The sequence below is a fragment of the Musa acuminata genome, chromosome BXJ3-6, assembly GCF_036884655.1.
Source record: "Musa acuminata AAA Group cultivar baxijiao chromosome BXJ3-6, Cavendish_Baxijiao_AAA, whole genome shotgun sequence".
NCBI lineage: Eukaryota > Viridiplantae > Streptophyta > Magnoliopsida > Zingiberales > Musaceae > Musa > Musa acuminata.
This window is the reverse complement of record NC_088354.1, coordinates 14756410-14773579: the sequence shown is the minus strand read 5'-3', so window position 1 is coordinate 14773579 and position 17170 is coordinate 14756410. Positions and strand designations below refer to the sequence as shown.

Sequence of the window (17170 nt, the reverse complement as noted above, 5' to 3'; positions counted from 1 at the left end):
AAATATATAAATCTTTGACTCTTTTACTAGTATGTATTACATCTATATTTAATTATTTTATTTTATAAAAAAATTTGACTTCATTAGGATAAAAATGAATATAATTCCTAGCATCAACTACATTTGCAATTGAAAAAAGATTTTTCTTCGTACCAAGAACATGATATATACTCTTCAATGTACAATAATCATTATCTTTATTTAATATTATAATTATACCTTCCTTCTCAATATTATCTATAATTATATTATTACTTTTATATTGATAAAAGATTAATGAATTTGGTACCATCACCAGTTAGACATCATGACTTGAGCAATTTTAGTCATAAAACATTTGCACCAATCTTCATTAGAATAATCTATTTTATTTATAACGTGTCCTTCTAATTTATCATGATATTTTTTTTTAATATAGCCTAACTTGCTATACCTATAACACTTGATTTTCTTTTGATTTATACCATTATTTGGAGAAGACTATTGCTTACTATACCATTATTTTTATTATTTGTAGAAACTTTCAGTATTTGATGAGCTAAGGATTCTTGATAAGTAAAAATTTTTAAGTTCATGAATAATATAACATTTCATTTGTGTATAAAAGATAGACTCATCTAGATCTAAGAGTAATAACTTTGAACATAAATTTTTCATTTTTAAAAAATAAAAAATTAAAATATTACTTTGAATAGTATTTGATAAATCATTCTTTAAATGCTTAACTAGAACCATATTTATTTTATTGAATAATACATCAAAAGTGATCCAAATCTCTAAGGTTGATTTGCAACCACTAATATGTTCAAAAATTCATCAACAAAATCTTGTGATGTTGTTGTATTGATACGAATCACATCCATAGATCTTCCTATGTGAGATAAAATTCCAAACAAATCTTTTAGATCTTATAGTCATAATTGAGAAGTGTTCAATACTAAATGCACCAACTCTTGATCCTTGAAAAGTGTTATTTTCTTCACCAAAAAGATCTTGAAATATGGATTATCACCCTTATGGCTCTAATACAATGTAAGAAAAGAAGAGATCATATGCAAGTATAATTCTTTCTTAAATAGTAATAACAAGTGACTACTAGCCCAAGATTAAATCAAATAGTAGAAAAAGAATCTGAACTTCCTAAAAAGAAATATTTATAAGATCTTAAATACTCTTTGATTTGAGCCCTATAGGCTTAATCACTTAGATTTGGATGGATCTGTAGATATCATCTATCTATTTATATGTATAAAATAGTAATTTAAACCAAAAAATCCTTATCTTTGTATTATATCAACTTATTTAAAAGATAAAAGATAATAATACAAAATCTTACAAAAAATATATTTTAAATATTAACACAACTAAGTATAATATTTTAAAAAATATTTTTAACTATAGAAAATATCCTTTAGCACAATCTTGTTCTTTCATGATGGATGCATAATTTTACCTTGATCGGGAAGTAACACCACTTTGGATCTCACGTTTGGACTTTGTCTACAAGAAATTATTATTTTATTATAAGCTTCATAAAATTTTGCTCCATAATGAATTTACTAGGATGAATTTAAAAGAGCGATTTATCTATAAAAAAAATCTTCATTTTGGATTTTTTTCAAATAAAACCCTCTTTTTTTACTTTTTAAACAGTGTACCTAATTTTAAAAATATCTAAAATATTTCTTGATAATTTTTCTCATCAATTTTGAACTGTTTTTTTATTATTTTTGACTCATTTAATGTGTTTTTATTTAGATATATTAAAATTCTATTAAAAGAAATATAAAAAATGATAATGTAGCACTTTATTTGTCATTACTTATAGATCATTATAATATTATATTTTTTAAGTTTATAGTTAGTTTGATTAAGGTTAGAAATCTATTTGGATCATTTATAAATATTTTTAAATAGGTTTTATGTTATTTCTACTATATTGGGCAATACACTGTAATAAACTAATTTTTACTTTTTTTTATTGGTGTAATGTTATTTTTAAACTATTATAAATATATATTTAAATTATAGTATGATATGATTTAATTTAATTCATTTATGGTGTTTTTTAAATAAATTTTATAAAATTTTTATTATGGTGATCAAATTGTAAAAAATAATTTCGAAATTGAAAAGAACTTTAAAAAAAGAAATTATGTTTGGAAAAAAAATTAAAAATAAAGATATTTTCTATAAAAAAAAAAAAAACCATCCAATTAAAAGATATCCTTTTGGAGAAAAGCAGCTGTTGACTCTTCAATTGATTCGTCCAACAACCCACAATGTTTGTACTCGGATGCTTCTCAAATTCCATGGTGACTACTGCATCATATTACGTGAATCTTTTCAGGAAGTGGTCGCCATGATTGCCATATAAACACTAGAAGAAGAAAAGATTTCTTGCCTAAGCAGTACTACGATTTAGTAATTGTTGTTGTAATCCTCCACTTTGTTTTTGCCACCCACCCCCAAGTCTTTGGTTTTGCCGTCCGTCGTTACTATCGTCATTATTTTCTTTATTACAAATATATATTTATTTTCTTTCTTTTTCTATACCTCACAAAGAAATCATTTTAATAAAATTAATCCAAACTCATTTTAATATAATTAAATGTCGGATGTGAATTCACTCACCGTTTCGGGAATGTTGACGGACACATGGGCACATCAAATGCAATGAAATGGTACGTGGACGTATTAACAACGGTTCGATCGCGGTTTGCTGCTCCCAAATGCCTCTCCCGCATCGATCTGTGACCATGGCGTCCTCCCCTTGCCTTCGCTACCTTATCGTCCTCGTCATCGTCATCGTCGGCTCCGTGTCCCCCCCGTCGCTGGCGTCGATCGGCTCGCCTCGGGAGCTCCTGGAATCGGCTCGAGCGCCCGAGTTCTTCGACTGGTTGACGACCATTCGGCGGCGCATCCACCAGCACCCGGAGCTCGCCTTTGAGGAGTACGGGACGAGCGAACTGATCCGGTCGGAGCTCGACGCTCTCGGCGTCGAGTACACTTGGCCGGTCGCCAAGACCGGCATCGTCGCCTCCATCGGATCCGGCGCCGGTCCCGTCTTTGCGCTGAGGGCCGATATGGATGCGCTCCCGTTGCAGGTGCGTGTCAACTCCTTATTCTTCATTTCTTGCTGGGTTTTGAGTTATGTTGCGTATCGCGAAGGATTTGAAAAATCGAGATTTTGATGCCATCTCCGTGAAGAAACATATATCTATTGTTTACGTCGTAGAACCTAATTAAATAGGTTCTGAAGTCCATCATGGTTCTTGTATGGATGGATGGTTTTGATTATTCAGATCATCTCTGACCTCATTTTGATGAAAAGAGGGGTCTCTTTTTTCTTTCCCCCCCTTTTTACTAAAAGATGCAGGTGAAAAATGAGATGAAAAGTGCTGAAAGATTACTACAATTCATGGCTTTGAAGGCCAATTTCTATGGAATCACTCACACCATTGTTTCTCATACAATATGACCGAATTGAGGACTGTTCTGTACTTAGATAAAGATTAGGTTTTGATAAACTATGGAGATGGAAGAAAAGATTGAGCCGATTAGTGAGCTGCGAAAGTCGACTTGTATGCTCAACCAATTCCAATTCTTTAAAAGGGGTAGTTTCTAGACCCCTGGTAAATAATGACATATTTCAAAGCAGACGAGGAGTTTATTCCCAAATGTCAAATCCAGTCCAACAGGATAGAAGCTGGGAATGGAACTTGAGATCAATTGTTAATGTTGGCACTCGTTTTTGTAGCTTTTTATGTTTTTGTCTGCGATTAACTCTATTATTTTCCTGTTATTGGATTCAATTATGTTTGGCCGAATAGATTAAAAGAACCAAGGAGCTAAAGCTCGAATGAGATTCGAAAACCTTCTGATAATTGGTCAAGGTACAAGTTTTTCACTTGAAATTATCCCCTGCAATATGACTGTTTAATGGTTGCATCTTTTTCAACCCTCTTGATACAAACATTTTCAAAGTTCATTAATAACAATATGAATATTGCTTAGTTTGGGTCAAAACTGTCTCATTGCTTAGTAGCTGTATGATTGATCTCATAATGAAAATTAGATACTTGGGGCCTATGTGGTAATGGTTGATCAGCCATTTGAATTCTCACATGGTTTCTATACTATGAGTATAAGAAACTGTCACTGAACTTGAATTTTGATTATTTTCTTTAATTTTACTTGACATGTAAAATTGTTTGATCATATGCAAAATAATCTCTTGCGTATGAAATTTCTTTACTAAATAGACCTCCATAAGATTTTGGTTCGATGAATGTCTTCAGTCAGTGTCAAACCATCTGTTTACTTCAGGTTCCCTGCATGGTTAATTTTTGTCCTTCCAAGTATTATATTGTTACAAGGTAATCACTTGGTTAACCCTTATCCTCTGGAAGGAGCTGGTAAACTGGGAGTACAAAAGCAAAGAGAGCGGGAAAATGCATGCTTGTGGTCATGATGCTCATGTAACAATGCTTCTTGGGGCAGCTAAGTTGCTTCAACATCAGAAGAGTGAGCTGAAGGTACATGTATCACCAGCAAGCTCTTTTGTCATCAGGTTCTTGATCGGTAACTGAAGTTACTTTCTTCTCGAAGGGCACCGTGAAACTTGTTTTCCAACCGGGAGAAGAGGGTTATGCCGGTGCTTATCACATGCTGCAAGAGGGTACTCTGGATGATGTGGAGGCAATCTTTGCTATGCATGTTCAACCTAGTCTTCCGACTGGTCACATTGCTTCGAGAGCTGGTCCTCTTCTTGCAGCATCAGGACGTTTTCATGCAATTATTAAAGGACAAGGTGGACATGCAGCATCCCCACATAGAACAATTGATCCATTAGTTCCTGCATCCTTTGCAATCCTCAGCCTTCAACAGCTTGTATCTAGAGAGTCGGACCCTCTAGAAAGCAGAGTAAGCTCTCTCAATTGATGTGACAAATTGCATAAAATATCTTATGTTAGGAGATGATTGCTGCTGGTATAGTTCCACAATTTGGTATCAGAAATCATGTCAGAAGACTTTATTGTTGGATGATGTATATATTATAATTGATCCACTAGACTCTCAATAATTGGCTTCAATATCTTCTCATGATAGTTGCTAATAATTCATTTCAGTGATTTTGTGGCCTGTCATATCAGATTCATAGTAGAGGCAAGATTATCATGTTTTCCTTATGACGATGAACCAAAGTAATTAAAATCTGAGTTGGTGTCAAGAGCTTCTAGGAATCTTACCTCCTTATCATGTCTTCACGGAGCAGCAAAGTTTTTCTTCTAGGAAATAGTTAGGTTGGTCTCCTTGCATGAGCATTATGGTGGAGAGTTTTTTAGTGCCAGACTAGATATTCCATACTTCCCTAGCATACATACAAGTAGTAATGCTGATTTATCTGCAGCTTAACATTGTATCTTGTCTACAGGTCGTTTCAGTTGGGTTCATAAAGGCTGGAGAAGCCCACAATGTTATCCCAGAGTCTGTGACTTTCGGTGGCACATTTAGGAGCATGACCAGAGAAGGTCTTTCCTACCTTTCAAGAAGGATTAAGGAGGTAACATGCACACTTTTAGAGCAGGACTATGGTGCCAAAAACCTAAAATAGCTTTTGAATACATTATGATGTAATGCATGAACCACATTGTCAAAATTAACTTCCAATGCGTCGATAAAAGGAATCCTGTCACTGATTTGCTTTGCACTTACTTTTACAGATTATAGAGACACAGGCTGCTGTTCACCGTTGCACTGCATCCGTAGATTTCATGGAGGAGAAACTCATACCGTATCCTGCAACTGTGAATGATCATCAGATGTATAGCCATGTTAGGAAGGTGGGAGAGAATCTGGTTGGAGAAGACAATGTCCACGAAAGCCCACCGACCATGGGTGCCGAGGATTTCAGCTTCTTTTCACAGAGGATGCCGAGCTCCATGTTCTGGCTTGGAGTCAGGAATGACGACAGCGTGGGGCCAGTCCATCCATTACATTCCCCCTACTTCTTTCTTAATGAGCAGGCACTTCCAATAGGAGCTGCTTTCCATGCAGCCGTCGCAATGTCTTACCTGGATGAACATTCAGCATCGTCCTAAAAATCTTGCATCTCCGAGTCGCTGTACTATGCAGCCTTTTGTGTTGCTTGGTAAGTGGTGTTGGCACTTTGTTTTCTCTTGGGTACTTTCATCAATGTGGATAACTCGATTGCATAGGTTTTAATTATAATTCAACAACTTTTATTTTTCCAGACAAGTTAAACATGTTTTATTTATTGTTTGCAAGCAATTGTTGTGTATTCCGGGGCTATAAATCATGTGGTTTTCCTTTTCTCAAGAAAAGGTGTTTGCAGGATTTGCTAGTTTCATGATGAACTCGATGGTGGATTGTTTTGCTAGGTGATTTTAGTATCATATGGTTTGCCTTGAGACAGTGTATGCTTGGGATTCTTTTACCTCATGATTGATTAATGAAGAACCTCTATTTCCTGCTGTTTCTTGTTAGAGCTGAACCGATACAATACCAATTGATTATTGTATTGGAGCATGCAATGAGAGAGAGAGAGAGGAAAGAACAAGGAAAAAGAAGATAATAAAACAATTAGTAAATAATAGAAATATGAAATAAGGAAAAGAGAAGAATAAACAGTGAAAATATTCACGAGTATTTAATTTTTTTTTATATTTCTAAGAACTTAAATTAGCTATTATTGATGGCTATGATTAGTAGTAGTTGATGAGAATTTATCTGACAAATGCTAAAAATGACATATGTGAGAGATCTAAATATTTTAAAGGATAAATAAAATATATGACCCAAAACAATTTATGAAATAGCATATTACTATTAATAGAACCATTTCTTGATCTCTGCTTGTTCTTCAGACTGACGGGATTCTCTGAGTCAAATAATTAATAGAAAGTGATTTCAACTCATAAATTTACTCATAATTTTTCAGAAGTATTCACAGAAGAACCTTTTTTTTTTCTCTTTGTAATTTTCTTAAAAAATATCGATTATGTCCTGAAATAAGCATCAAAAGAAAATAAAAAAATATTTTTTAATGAATTTCATTGTAATAAAAAAATAGTGGATTTGAACTTAGGTGATCTATCCATGACCAAAATAAAGTTAAATCAACAATTTTTATTTTCTAAAAAAATAAATATCAAAACATATTTTCTTTTTTTTCACTACATAAAAAAGCATCGCCAACACACATATATATATATATATATATATATATATATATATATATATATATATATATATATATATATATATATATATATATATATATATATATTTGTTGTCACTATCATAAACTAAATGATTATTAGTTGAATCTCTAATTTACATTAATATTTAAAAAAATCGTTATATATATTTATTAATATGTAGGTAAATGAATTATGATCTAAGGTAGTTAAGCTAAGTTAATGCATGTTCACAAGGATATATAAGCGAAGACATCCTCAAAGGTTCGAATTCGAAGCTTGGGGAGAACGAGAGATCCCCCGAGATCGGGATGGAGAACGCGAGAGAGGCTCGCCGGCGGAAGATCCTGGAGCGTGGATCCGACCGCCTCGCCCTTATCACAGGCCAAGGGAGATCTGTTCCCGATTCCTCCCCACCACCTCCTCCTTCTCCTCTTACGAAGGAAGATGATCCGCGGACCTCCAGTAAGATCTCCTCTTCCCTCTTTCCATTTTCCTTCCGATTCTTTCTTCTTCTTCTTTATTGTGTTATCTTGATATCTTTTGGGTGTTTGCTTGGTCGATGTATGTCGTAACATCTTCGTGGAGCATCATAAGATGGAGATGTGTGGAGATCTGTTGCACCGATCGTTTGGTTTATTAGGGCTCGATGCGCGGGTTGAAATTTGGTCCTCGGTTTAGCCATCAATCCAGATCTCAGGCGGTATTCTTGTCTGTCCGTTCTTGGGAATCTCCTCCTTCCTTCGCCTTGGCGAGCGCATCAGAATCTAACATCTTCAAATTACCGTATGAATCCCGTAGATGGTGATTCAATTTCAGCATGGCGATTGTTAGAATGCTTGTTTATGTAGACTTCGACAATCCTTTCCGATTCTTCTTCTTGAATGTGTCATCTTGACCACTCTTGGTTGGTTTCTTCGTCGTTGATGTCGCAACATCTCCGTGGAGCATCATCACATGGAGACGCATGGAAATTTATTCTGTCCGATATTATGGTAGCACGGTTGGAATTTTGGAACTCGGTTTAGCTGTAGATCTAGGGTATGTCCTCCTTCCTTCGTCTCGGTGATGGCATCAAACAGTTGTTCTTACATAATCTAAATAGACAAGAAGATGTAAAGTCATCAATTTGCTCTCTAGGTTTTTTTAATTTCAGCATAGCAATCACATGAGGCGCTTCTTTTCCTTTTATAAGAGTGGTCTGTTGTGAAAGAAATGGTATATGATGGCAATTCTTAGATTGTTTGTTCATGTTGACTTCTCCGTAGAAAGGGCACGATAAAGGGTTTTGAGAAGAACTATGCTTCAATTCAGGAATTTGTGTTCTTCTTTTGGTGATTTGGAAGACATGGAAGCATGAATAGATTCGGTCCTTGCATGGAAGTACCATTGTTCTGTTATCATTTAGTCACCAGTGAAAAAAATTGCTTCCTTTATGGAGAGAGAGAGAATCTCCATTTGATAATAGAGATTGTTACTTTTGTTCTTGGGCTTTGTATGGGAGACCATCATGATAACAGTTCTGAGTTTTATTTTTGTTGCATGCATCTTGGCTACCATGCATCTAAAATCTTTTGTTGTTAATGTTGTGCTAAATTGTGAATTATTTCCTCCAAATAGTAATCCTACGCCGTTTGTAATTGTCTTAGAGATATCTTAGATTTGATGATGTATTTTCTATGAAAAAAGATTTTGTGTTTGTTCCTTAGAAACCTATTTGAGGACCTGCTACAGGTTCTTAGTAACTATTTATTTGTAGTAGGAACCACTACTCACATGAGAGTTATTTCAGGATTTTCCTCTTTATCCACTTCAGATATAAAAGACCTGTTATAACAAGGTGAACAACAAGGTGGGGTAATTGGTATTTGTTCTGTAGCTTAAGTTTGGTAAACAAAAGTTAAAATTTATATGAAAGAATTACTCCCAACACGCAAAAGAATGGTTGTCTTTTTTGCATGATCCCCAGCAGTAATATTTCTCCGAACAGATCATAATTGCAGGAAAAGATCCATGTAACTAATTCTGGACAACTAACTATGATATTATGACTTGATGCCGTGGTGGTGGTTGCCCTTTTAACATGACCTTCAAGAGGTTGACTTTTATCTTTCAAAGTTCATTACTGTGGGATAAAACCAACCTGAATCTGTGCAGCTCATGCTGCGTTGGATATTTGGCCAACTGATTCAGAGGCAGAATAAGAACTTGAAAAGCATTTCTTTCAAGCTGAAAAATATATGCAGCAGTACTGATAAGAAAACTCCAATGAGATCAATCTGACTAACAGAATGTAGTGCATATCATGAGACAGAGTGATTCTGTATTTGTTAGGTTTATGGTGGTGGCTTCTGGATGCCTCAGTTTTGTCTGGAAGATTGGAACCAGAACTTCAATGGTCTTCTCTCTGCTTGATCATCACCCCTGTAGAACATAGATACCTTTCAATTTTCTTGTTGCCTATGTAAAAATTTCTCCATGAATAACTTGTTTGAAAGCTGAAGGTGCCACAATGTTGGGAGCTAAGGGTACAACTGGGACTAGGTGGTTTTTGGGTATCGTTGATTACCTGCTTCTTTCTTATGCTTGGTGTTAGTATATGATGTGATAGGTTGCTAGGTTAGAAGCCATAGTTCCCTAAGTTCTGTTCTAACTATTGCTACCATAATCTGATTTAAATTTCGTGTTGATGAGAGACTTTGCCACTAAAATAAATATTCGAGTGTTAGAAAGTCATCGACAACTGAGACTGTTCCTCGATCCTTGGTTATTTGGACACTACTAATGTAAAAACATATGACTTATCTATGCTGGCTGATCCCTCCTCACAAGGAGCTGGATATTGGCAGTTTGCCTTCAACAATCGCGTATTTGATTATACTAGCCTTTTCTTTTGCAGTTTCTCCTTTCAGTGGGTATGATGCAACTAGTTCTCACTTTTCTAACCAGTATGGAAGCAACAAAGACACCAGTGGAACAGCTGCAGAAATAGCAGGAGGTGAGAGAAGCAATGGAATTTCTAGAACTCGGGCATGCAATGAAATAGTTGGTGGTAAGGAAGATGAGATTAACATATGTGAATCACGGAATGTGGCTGAAGTAAAGGCTCACCAAAAAGATAGGGATTCAAAACTGCTGAACCCGCCTGTGCCCCAGAAGTCATCTGATCAAGTTGTGGACACCGTTGAATCTCAAGCAAGGGAGAAGAAGCAGATCTTATTCTCATCAAAGCAAGTCAGTCGCTCCGTGTCAACTTCTGAAAATACACGTTTGCTCTTTGCGGTTACCGTAGCTCTTATGGTTATCCTGTCAAATCATGGCTATGCTCTTGGTGGTGCGGCTGGCATTATAAATTTTAGACCACTGTTCCTTGTTATGTTAAGTGATATTACCATTGTTCTCGGACTGCTGATGACAACGCAAGCACGAGTGGAGAAGGTAAAGGAAAAAGGGAGCAAGACCGGAAAAGAGGAGTATGGTCCGGCAGCCAATACCAATACGGACGATGCATTGGAGGCATTTTTGATGTTCCAGAAAGTAGCAAGGGCCGTCTTCATGGATTGTAGCATCTGTGCTGCCATCATGATCTCTGGTTTCTGCATCTAAGTTACTTCTCTTGGTTGCTTGGTCCGATAGCCAAGCTCACATAATCAAGCTCATGGTTTCTACCATGGGCATGTGGATGATCTGATCTACAATCGGCAAGGATGGTTAACTATCTGGCCTCTCTACTCGTCATCCATTTTTAGCATTACGTTGTAAAGAGTTGCAGGTACCTTTCTTTCTCATGCTTCATATTTAGCGCTCGTCTTTCTGCTGCTTTTGGATTCATTCCTATATGCTATTATGCTCAATTTCCAATAAAAAACAAAAAACAAAAATCATCGGTGATTGTGCTGGTTTTTGGATAGTTGGAAAGCCTGTCTTGGTCTTTTTAAATCTACCTCATATTTCATGTCTTGTGCATATAAATGTACCACCAGTTTATTTAAATCTACGTCAAGTTGATTTTATCAAATGACAATCTCATAGTGCTCTCAATGGCCTCATGAGATAGTCAACATCACCAAGACGAGATGCTGCTGCTTTATTCCATCAAATCGTTTTATAATGCAAAGGTCACACTTGTAGCCTACTGACTGAATCAACTAAATAGTCAATTGCCACCGTGATTTACATGCCTCGAATAGATTGGTGTTTTCCACAAAATCCAGCAGTCCAGCCAAAGGTTTATTAGGTGTTTTCCACAAAACCCAGCAGTCCAGCCAAAGGTTTACTGCACAACTTTTGCTCCATTTGTTCTTTTCTATGGAAGAATACTATTCACATGTTAATTGAGTCGGAGAAGGACAATATAGTAGGCACCAAGGACCTATTGTGATCAGAACTGGGAAAACCAATCCGAGTAAGTGTATTCGAAAATGGAACCCCGGATGCTTTCCTTCGACAGGAAGGCTCACATTAAAAATGTTTATGCCAGAAACCCATCGAAATATAAATAGCATGTGTCAAAAAAGAAAAAAAAAAGGTTTCTAGGGTAAAGCACCACGTCGTCATCTTGCACGTGTTCGACCCTTGGTCGAAAGGTGATGGATGCACGAATGCACCACCTACGCTTTACGTCAACCGACGCCTTTGGAAGCGCTCGCGTCAGCAAGCCATCAGCACCGCCACAAGGTGCACGCACCCTTCCCGTACGCATGCGCTCGTGTATCCCCAAGCATATTTTCGTACTAATTTGCGATTATTACTGCTTGCTTGCATATTTGATGGGAAAAGTACAAATTTCTCATGCTTCGGTTTCCGTTTGTGAAGTTTTCGTGCCTTGCGGCTAATTTTTTAGGCAAATTTACACCATAAAGCAGTAGAAAAGAAAGAAGAAGCCACTGTTCATGATTTCAGTATGAAGCGTGCACAATCTAATTGATTTTTCATGCTATTTTTGTGATATCATGGATGCTCTTTCTCTTCGTGTCTCTGTTTTTTCCGCCATTGTTCTGGTTCTGTCGGATAAAGAACTTCTGGGCGTGGCTGGCGACTTGCGTCGGCGTTCTCGTCTTCACCGCCCACCGCGAGATGTTCTTCCAATCTCCCTTCCCGTACTTGGCCAACCCTTCCAAAAACAACCTACGGTAACCAAAACAAAACATGGGTGTCAACAAACCAAAGCCAGCAACTATTCTTCCTTTCCTATTCGCCATCTTGTTTTCTTCTTCTTTTTTTTTTCTTAGATTGGCGGAAGCGTGGGAGAACAAAGTTACCGAAAGGACCAGGTCGACTTACCATCCCGTACGTACATTTACCCTTCATACCAACTATTCACTTCGGTCTACTCACCGGTGTTCGTCCTCCGTCCAAGGAACGCCGCGCCTCCGCTCCTCCGCTTTGCCCCTGGTGGTCGGTGGCTGGTGCTGCCGCGGGCGGCCGCCTTCGGACTCGTCCTCGCAACTCGCGCCGTCGTCCGCCTCACCCCAGCAGTCCGGCACCTCCACCATCCCCCGCTCGATCATGTGGCAGTCCTCCACCAGCGCCTGGTACCGCCCCCACGCCTCGACGGTGCTCCGCCCGACCAGCTGCGCTGCGATGGCGGACCACCGGCTAGGCGTGCCCTCCGGGTACACCAACAGTGCCCGCTCGAAGACCTTGTCCTCCTCCCGTGTCCACGGCCTCGGCGCTGCCGCCACCACGAACTGCCTGAAGAACACGGACATCAGCTCCCGCTCGCCCATCTCCCTTCGCTCCTCTGTCACAAAGAAAGCGATGACGCGACGGTTTCTTAGGCATGGATAAGTTGCGTGTGAGGGTATACATAGACGGCAGGGGTCAACAAATGATTGGTCAAGGCGTGAATAAGTTCACCTTCACCATCGGCGCGGCACACAGGTTCACGACGCCGATCACGGTACGCTCGAATCATGACGCCGATCGGACGGATGAGACGACGGGGGAAAGGGAACCAGGATGTCGACGTGGGGTGCCGATGGTTGTGGCGCACTGGCCGTTTAATTTAATTGATGGATGGAGCGGTCGGCCGGCGTGCGAGTCCAGCTATTGCCACGTTTCCGCCGTCAATTCCGAAGGGGCAGGCGAAGTCCACGACGGATCTGACGTGGCGCGAAGTAGCGTTGCGGTAACTGATACGCCGTCACCCGTCTCCTCAGATGGCGCGGCCGACACGTGGGGAAGACGTGTGCTCGGAGGAGTGACAATGACGTGGCGATCTGTGGGTATCGACGCGCCAGCCAAAATGAAAAACGGCACGACAAAAAGATACTCGGGCCCGTTTCACCCGTGCGATGATTGGAGAGCATAACTGTGGGGTCCACTATGGTCGTAAAGCAACGGACGCTGGGAAGATGTGGGACCAACCGGGTCCATGATTGAATCAGTTAGCCGTTGGTACCTGGCTTTGCCGTGCTCGTTATTGGACCGCCACAGAGCTATATATATATATATATATATATATATATATATATATATAAAAGAGCTAAAAACCAATAAAAAAGTATAGATCTTTTTTTCTCTGAAATTAAAGTCTATCGGCCTATTATTTCCTGTCATTCGGCAACCAATAAATTAATTGTAGAGGGTAGTCTAAGTCAATTTAGTTAAAGTTACGATATCTAACATCTTTTAATCTATAGCAATATGAAATTACTCGCAAACAATATCTAACATCATTTTATTTTTCTTACTAGCACAAATTTAGTTGTTTTCATCTGAATCCATCGTGTGATCTCTCAAATGATTTTGATTCAAATCGATAATTCATTATACTTCATATTAATAGGAGTACATTTATGGTTTTGCTTCATGTAAATGATTCTCTTTTAGTTTTTCGAATAATATCAAGCATTATTATCATCTTGTATTTGTAATTTTGGATTTTTAGCTCCAATCGATGAATGTCCAAAGAAGCTCCTTGGTTATAAATTAGGTGTAGAAGCCATGGTATTATAACATTTTACCTAAATGATAATAAATTATAACATTTTACCTAAATAATACACATAGTGATAAATAAAAGAATTATATATTCAAACCCTAAAACTACTCAATTCTAATTAATATAAGGTACTTATTAGATTTAACTGGAATAGATAATTTTGCTCGGAAAGGGTTGGTAGATGTACCCACAAAAGGAAACAAATTAATTAAACTACAAGGATAAAAATTAATCGATCAATATTGTACCAATAAATATGATAGATTAGCCGAAACACTCGTGCAAGCTCATAAATTCTGAGATGTTAATGCTATAATGAGGTAATATCAACATTTAAATATTTTCAAATAATAATTCACATTTAAAATATGTATCGAACCATCAATATATATTTCTAAGTACACCCTTAAAACAAGATCGTAATCATCAGTGCATTGAGTTTTCCTCTCATATTTCAAATATATTTCTAAATACACCCTTAAAACAGCGCCACCGATAAGCTTTTACAGGAAAGATCGTAATCATCAGGGAATGCAGTTTTCCTCGCAAGAGGAAGGGCTTGACATTGACAACACTTCCTTCTACCCGTTGGATGCTCCCAACCAAATTGAGACCACATTCACACCATATCCTTCACCACCAACAACCGAGTCCACAAGTAGCACAAAATATCCATTGCAATAGGAGGAAAATATAGTAAGATCTCACTTTCGTTGGAGACATTTAGAATCAAATTATTTTGGAGTGATGTGATGTGACAAAATATAATATTTCATACGTTTCAAACATTTAGTTTGATGGTATGTATCTGTATTCTTATTCTTATATGTATACATATACATAAACATATACACATACATGTATATACATGTATATAGATATATGTATACATATATATCCATTGTTATATAAAAAGTATGAATAAAAAAAATGAAAACCCTTCACAACCCTAATGAAGATCAAATTGATTGGCTTAATTAATCAAGATTTTTTATTTTGCTTCATTGTGAAACATACTATTTAGAAATAATCTAAATTTTGTGAAAACATTAGTAGAAAGTTTATGGGATGAGGATTTGAATTCTTGACTAATAATAGATAAAATTTCCAACCCTCAATGTGACTTCCGTCAGATAAATTATTTGCCCTATCACACAGGCAATCTCATATATGTCGGATTTGAAAGGTTAACCTGAGTTTACCTCACAAGCACCAGATGTATAATAATGCTTGATATGCAGTGTAATTTGGTGGTAGATTCTCTTCCTCCTCCAAACACTCGAAGAGTGGTTGTTGAATTCAACTGAAAACTACGATGAGAAAAAGTTTCTTCTGATAATCCAATAGAAAATAAGTGTTAAAGCCAGGTGAAGTCGCTGTCTCCCCACAGTGTTGCTCGTCTCTCTCTCTCTCTTCTTGGATATTAATATTCTAAATAAAGTAAGCTAAGGCTGCTTAATCCACAGTGCTATGATTCATGAAGAACATTTAGCTGTGAATCTTCAGAACCAGTCCTGCAACGAGTAGCATTCGTCGTCGGTGATCAACCACAGGTCATCCTCTCCTCGTTGACCCTCGGAACGGCGAGAGCTATCGCCATAAGATGGAGGCCTGTTTGCTGAAGCAGGAACACAAAGAGATGGCAGCACCTCGGGCGTTCTTTGTGCATCGATATTAGTTGCAGCAGCAGCAGCAGCAGAAGAAGAAGAAGAAGAAGAAGGACGTCGATCGAATGATCTTATGCACCCTGATTTGGTGTACACGCGACACAAGCTATACTCGCTGCGAGGCTGCGAAAGAAGCGTAAGAGAAGGATATATGCAGATGCTTAGTGTGTGCTACGTGACAAGTACCTGTGGAGCCAAACTTGCAATAATGCTGCTCCCACCTTCCTCCACCGCTCTATACTCGTTCATCTTCCACTTAGTCTTGGTTCCCACGGGAGCTCTCCCTTGGTGGAACACCATGGTCCTCTTCACGCCCATGACTCGGTTGGCGGACGAGTACACGAGGCTCGGGGACCCCGTCGCCTTCCAGTATCCCGACGGCGTGGTGCGCGTCGGCCGCCCTCCCCGCGCCTCTCGCTCCTGCCTCGGACAGAAGAAGAACCATTGCTCTCCGTCTCCTCTGCACGGCTCTCCTGACATCGCTGTTCGTATCCGTATATGTCAACGACGACCGATCGAGCCGTTCTTAGAACGGAGCTACATGTAAACGAAAGAGAGAGACAGAGAGAGAGAGAGAGAGAGAGAGAGAGAGAGATGTGCTCACGAGGAAGCTGCCATGGATCGAAACAATACATATCAGCCACAGGAATGACCTGCTCCATGTCCTCTCTTCTGTTCTCCAGCTTGTTCTGGAGATAGAAGCCAATCAATTCTTCTTCGGTTGGGTAGAAACGATACCCCGGCGGGACAGTGGTCATCTCTCTCTGGGTTTCCTTTTTGCACTTGGATGCTTGCAGATCCACCTTCAGGAACTCGGACGTCTACATACGTTGCAGGATTTGGTTGTTGGGAAAAGCAAACACTAGTCGTGGTGGTGCAAGTGATGTGGAATTCAGATAGTATGAGCTTAAAGAGTGATGAGAACAAAGACCGAGCCTATCTTCTCCAGGAGGAATGCCTGTCTCTTACAGCTGCAAATGTAGAATTCCTCAACTCCTTAGCATTATTAGGAGAATTGTTTGCCTGTTATGTGTCTTTTTGTAGAATCTTAATTTGGCACCTGAATTTAGACTAGCTTACGTCAATTCCAATAAATCTGGACCAGTACATCAAATTCTATCGACGATTGCCAATTCCTTGTGGTTTGCTAACCATTTGACTCATTCCGATGCTACAAGTGTTAGCATTAAACACACTTTTTTAATGTTATGATATACTTACACACTTTTAGACTACTTAATATTATAAACTCTCTCTACGATACAGAATTCATGCCCAATTAATGCTTCTAATAAATAGCTTAAGATTTATCTTTCATTCTAATTAAATGTTTA

The 17170-nt window shown here is 38.1% G+C and overlaps 4 protein-coding genes across 4 annotated transcripts; 2 read left to right on the top strand and 2 right to left on the bottom strand.

Moving 5' to 3' along the window:
• Window positions 1–2706: 2706 nt before the first annotated feature.
• LOC103988503 (IAA-amino acid hydrolase ILR1-like 3) lies at window positions 2707–6304 on the top strand. The gene is made up of 5 exons (XM_009407037.3): window positions 2707–3107; window positions 4413–4538; window positions 4612–4926; window positions 5438–5566; window positions 5727–6304. Exons 1-5 carry the CDS (start codon window positions 2733–2735, stop codon window positions 6102–6104), a joined length of 1323 nt encoding a protein of 440 aa, XP_009405312.3. The 5' UTR covers window positions 2707–2732; the 3' UTR covers window positions 6105–6304.
• Window positions 6305–7483: 1179 nt separating this feature from the next.
• On the top strand, window positions 7484–11115 carry LOC135639805 (uncharacterized). The gene is made up of 2 exons (XM_065153722.1): window positions 7484–7688; window positions 10123–11115. The coding sequence occupies exons 1-2, from the start codon at window positions 7535–7537 to the stop codon at window positions 10827–10829; spliced, it is 861 nt and encodes a 286-aa protein (XP_065009794.1). The 5' UTR covers window positions 7484–7534; the 3' UTR covers window positions 10830–11115.
• A 979-nt stretch (window positions 11116–12094) lies between these two features.
• LOC135639806 (transcription factor DIVARICATA-like) lies at window positions 12095–13014 on the bottom strand. The gene is made up of 2 exons (XM_065153723.1): window positions 12561–13014; window positions 12095–12350 (listed from the first exon to the last, which is right to left on the bottom strand). The coding sequence occupies exons 1-2, from the start codon at window positions 12950–12952 to the stop codon at window positions 12155–12157; spliced, it is 588 nt and encodes a 195-aa protein (XP_065009795.1). The 5' UTR covers window positions 12953–13014; the 3' UTR covers window positions 12095–12154.
• A 2536-nt stretch (window positions 13015–15550) lies between these two features.
• LOC103988601 (NAC domain-containing protein 90-like) lies at window positions 15551–16726 on the bottom strand. The gene is made up of 3 exons (XM_009407185.3): window positions 16441–16726; window positions 16023–16318; window positions 15551–15959 (listed from the first exon to the last, which is right to left on the bottom strand). The coding sequence occupies exons 1-3, from the start codon at window positions 16592–16594 to the stop codon at window positions 15672–15674; spliced, it is 738 nt and encodes a 245-aa protein (XP_009405460.2). The 5' UTR covers window positions 16595–16726; the 3' UTR covers window positions 15551–15671.
• Window positions 16727–17170: the final 444 nt, after the last annotated feature.

Excerpts from the sequence above, each read along its gene's own strand:
- LOC103988503 (XM_009407037.3), top strand. The coding sequence starts at position 2,733 with ATGCCTCTCCCGCATCGATCTGTGACCATGGCGTCCTCCCCTTGCCTT. Across the intron at positions 4,539-4,611 it reads ATCAGAAGAGTGAGCTGAAG|GGCACCGTGAAACTTGTTTT; the intron begins GTACATGTATCA and ends TTCTTCTCGAAG. Across the intron at positions 5,567-5,726 it reads TTTCAAGAAGGATTAAGGAG|ATTATAGAGACACAGGCTGC; the intron begins GTAACATGCACA and ends TTACTTTTACAG.
- LOC103988601 (XM_009407185.3), bottom strand. The coding sequence starts at position 16,594 with ATGACCACTGTCCCGCCGGGGTATCGTTTCTACCCAACCGAAGAAGAA. Across the intron at positions 16,319-16,440 it reads CGATCCATGGCAGCTTCCTC|CGATGTCAGGAGAGCCGTGC; the intron begins GTGAGCACATCT and ends GGATACGAACAG. Across the intron at positions 15,960-16,022 it reads TTGCAAGTTTGGCTCCACAG|CCTCGCAGCGAGTATAGCTT; the intron begins GTACTTGTCACG and ends CTTCTTTCGCAG.
- LOC135639806 (XM_065153723.1), bottom strand. The coding sequence starts at position 12,952 with ATGGGCGAGCGGGAGCTGATGTCCGTGTTCTTCAGGCAGTTCGTGGTG. Across the intron at positions 12,351-12,560 it reads TGGACGGAGGACGAACACCG|GTTGTTTTTGGAAGGGTTGG; the intron begins GTGAGTAGACCG and ends TGGTTACCGTAG.
- LOC135639805 (XM_065153722.1), top strand. The coding sequence starts at position 7,535 with ATGGAGAACGCGAGAGAGGCTCGCCGGCGGAAGATCCTGGAGCGTGGA. Across the intron at positions 7,689-10,122 it reads AGATGATCCGCGGACCTCCA|TTTCTCCTTTCAGTGGGTAT; the intron begins GTAAGATCTCCT and ends TTTCTTTTGCAG.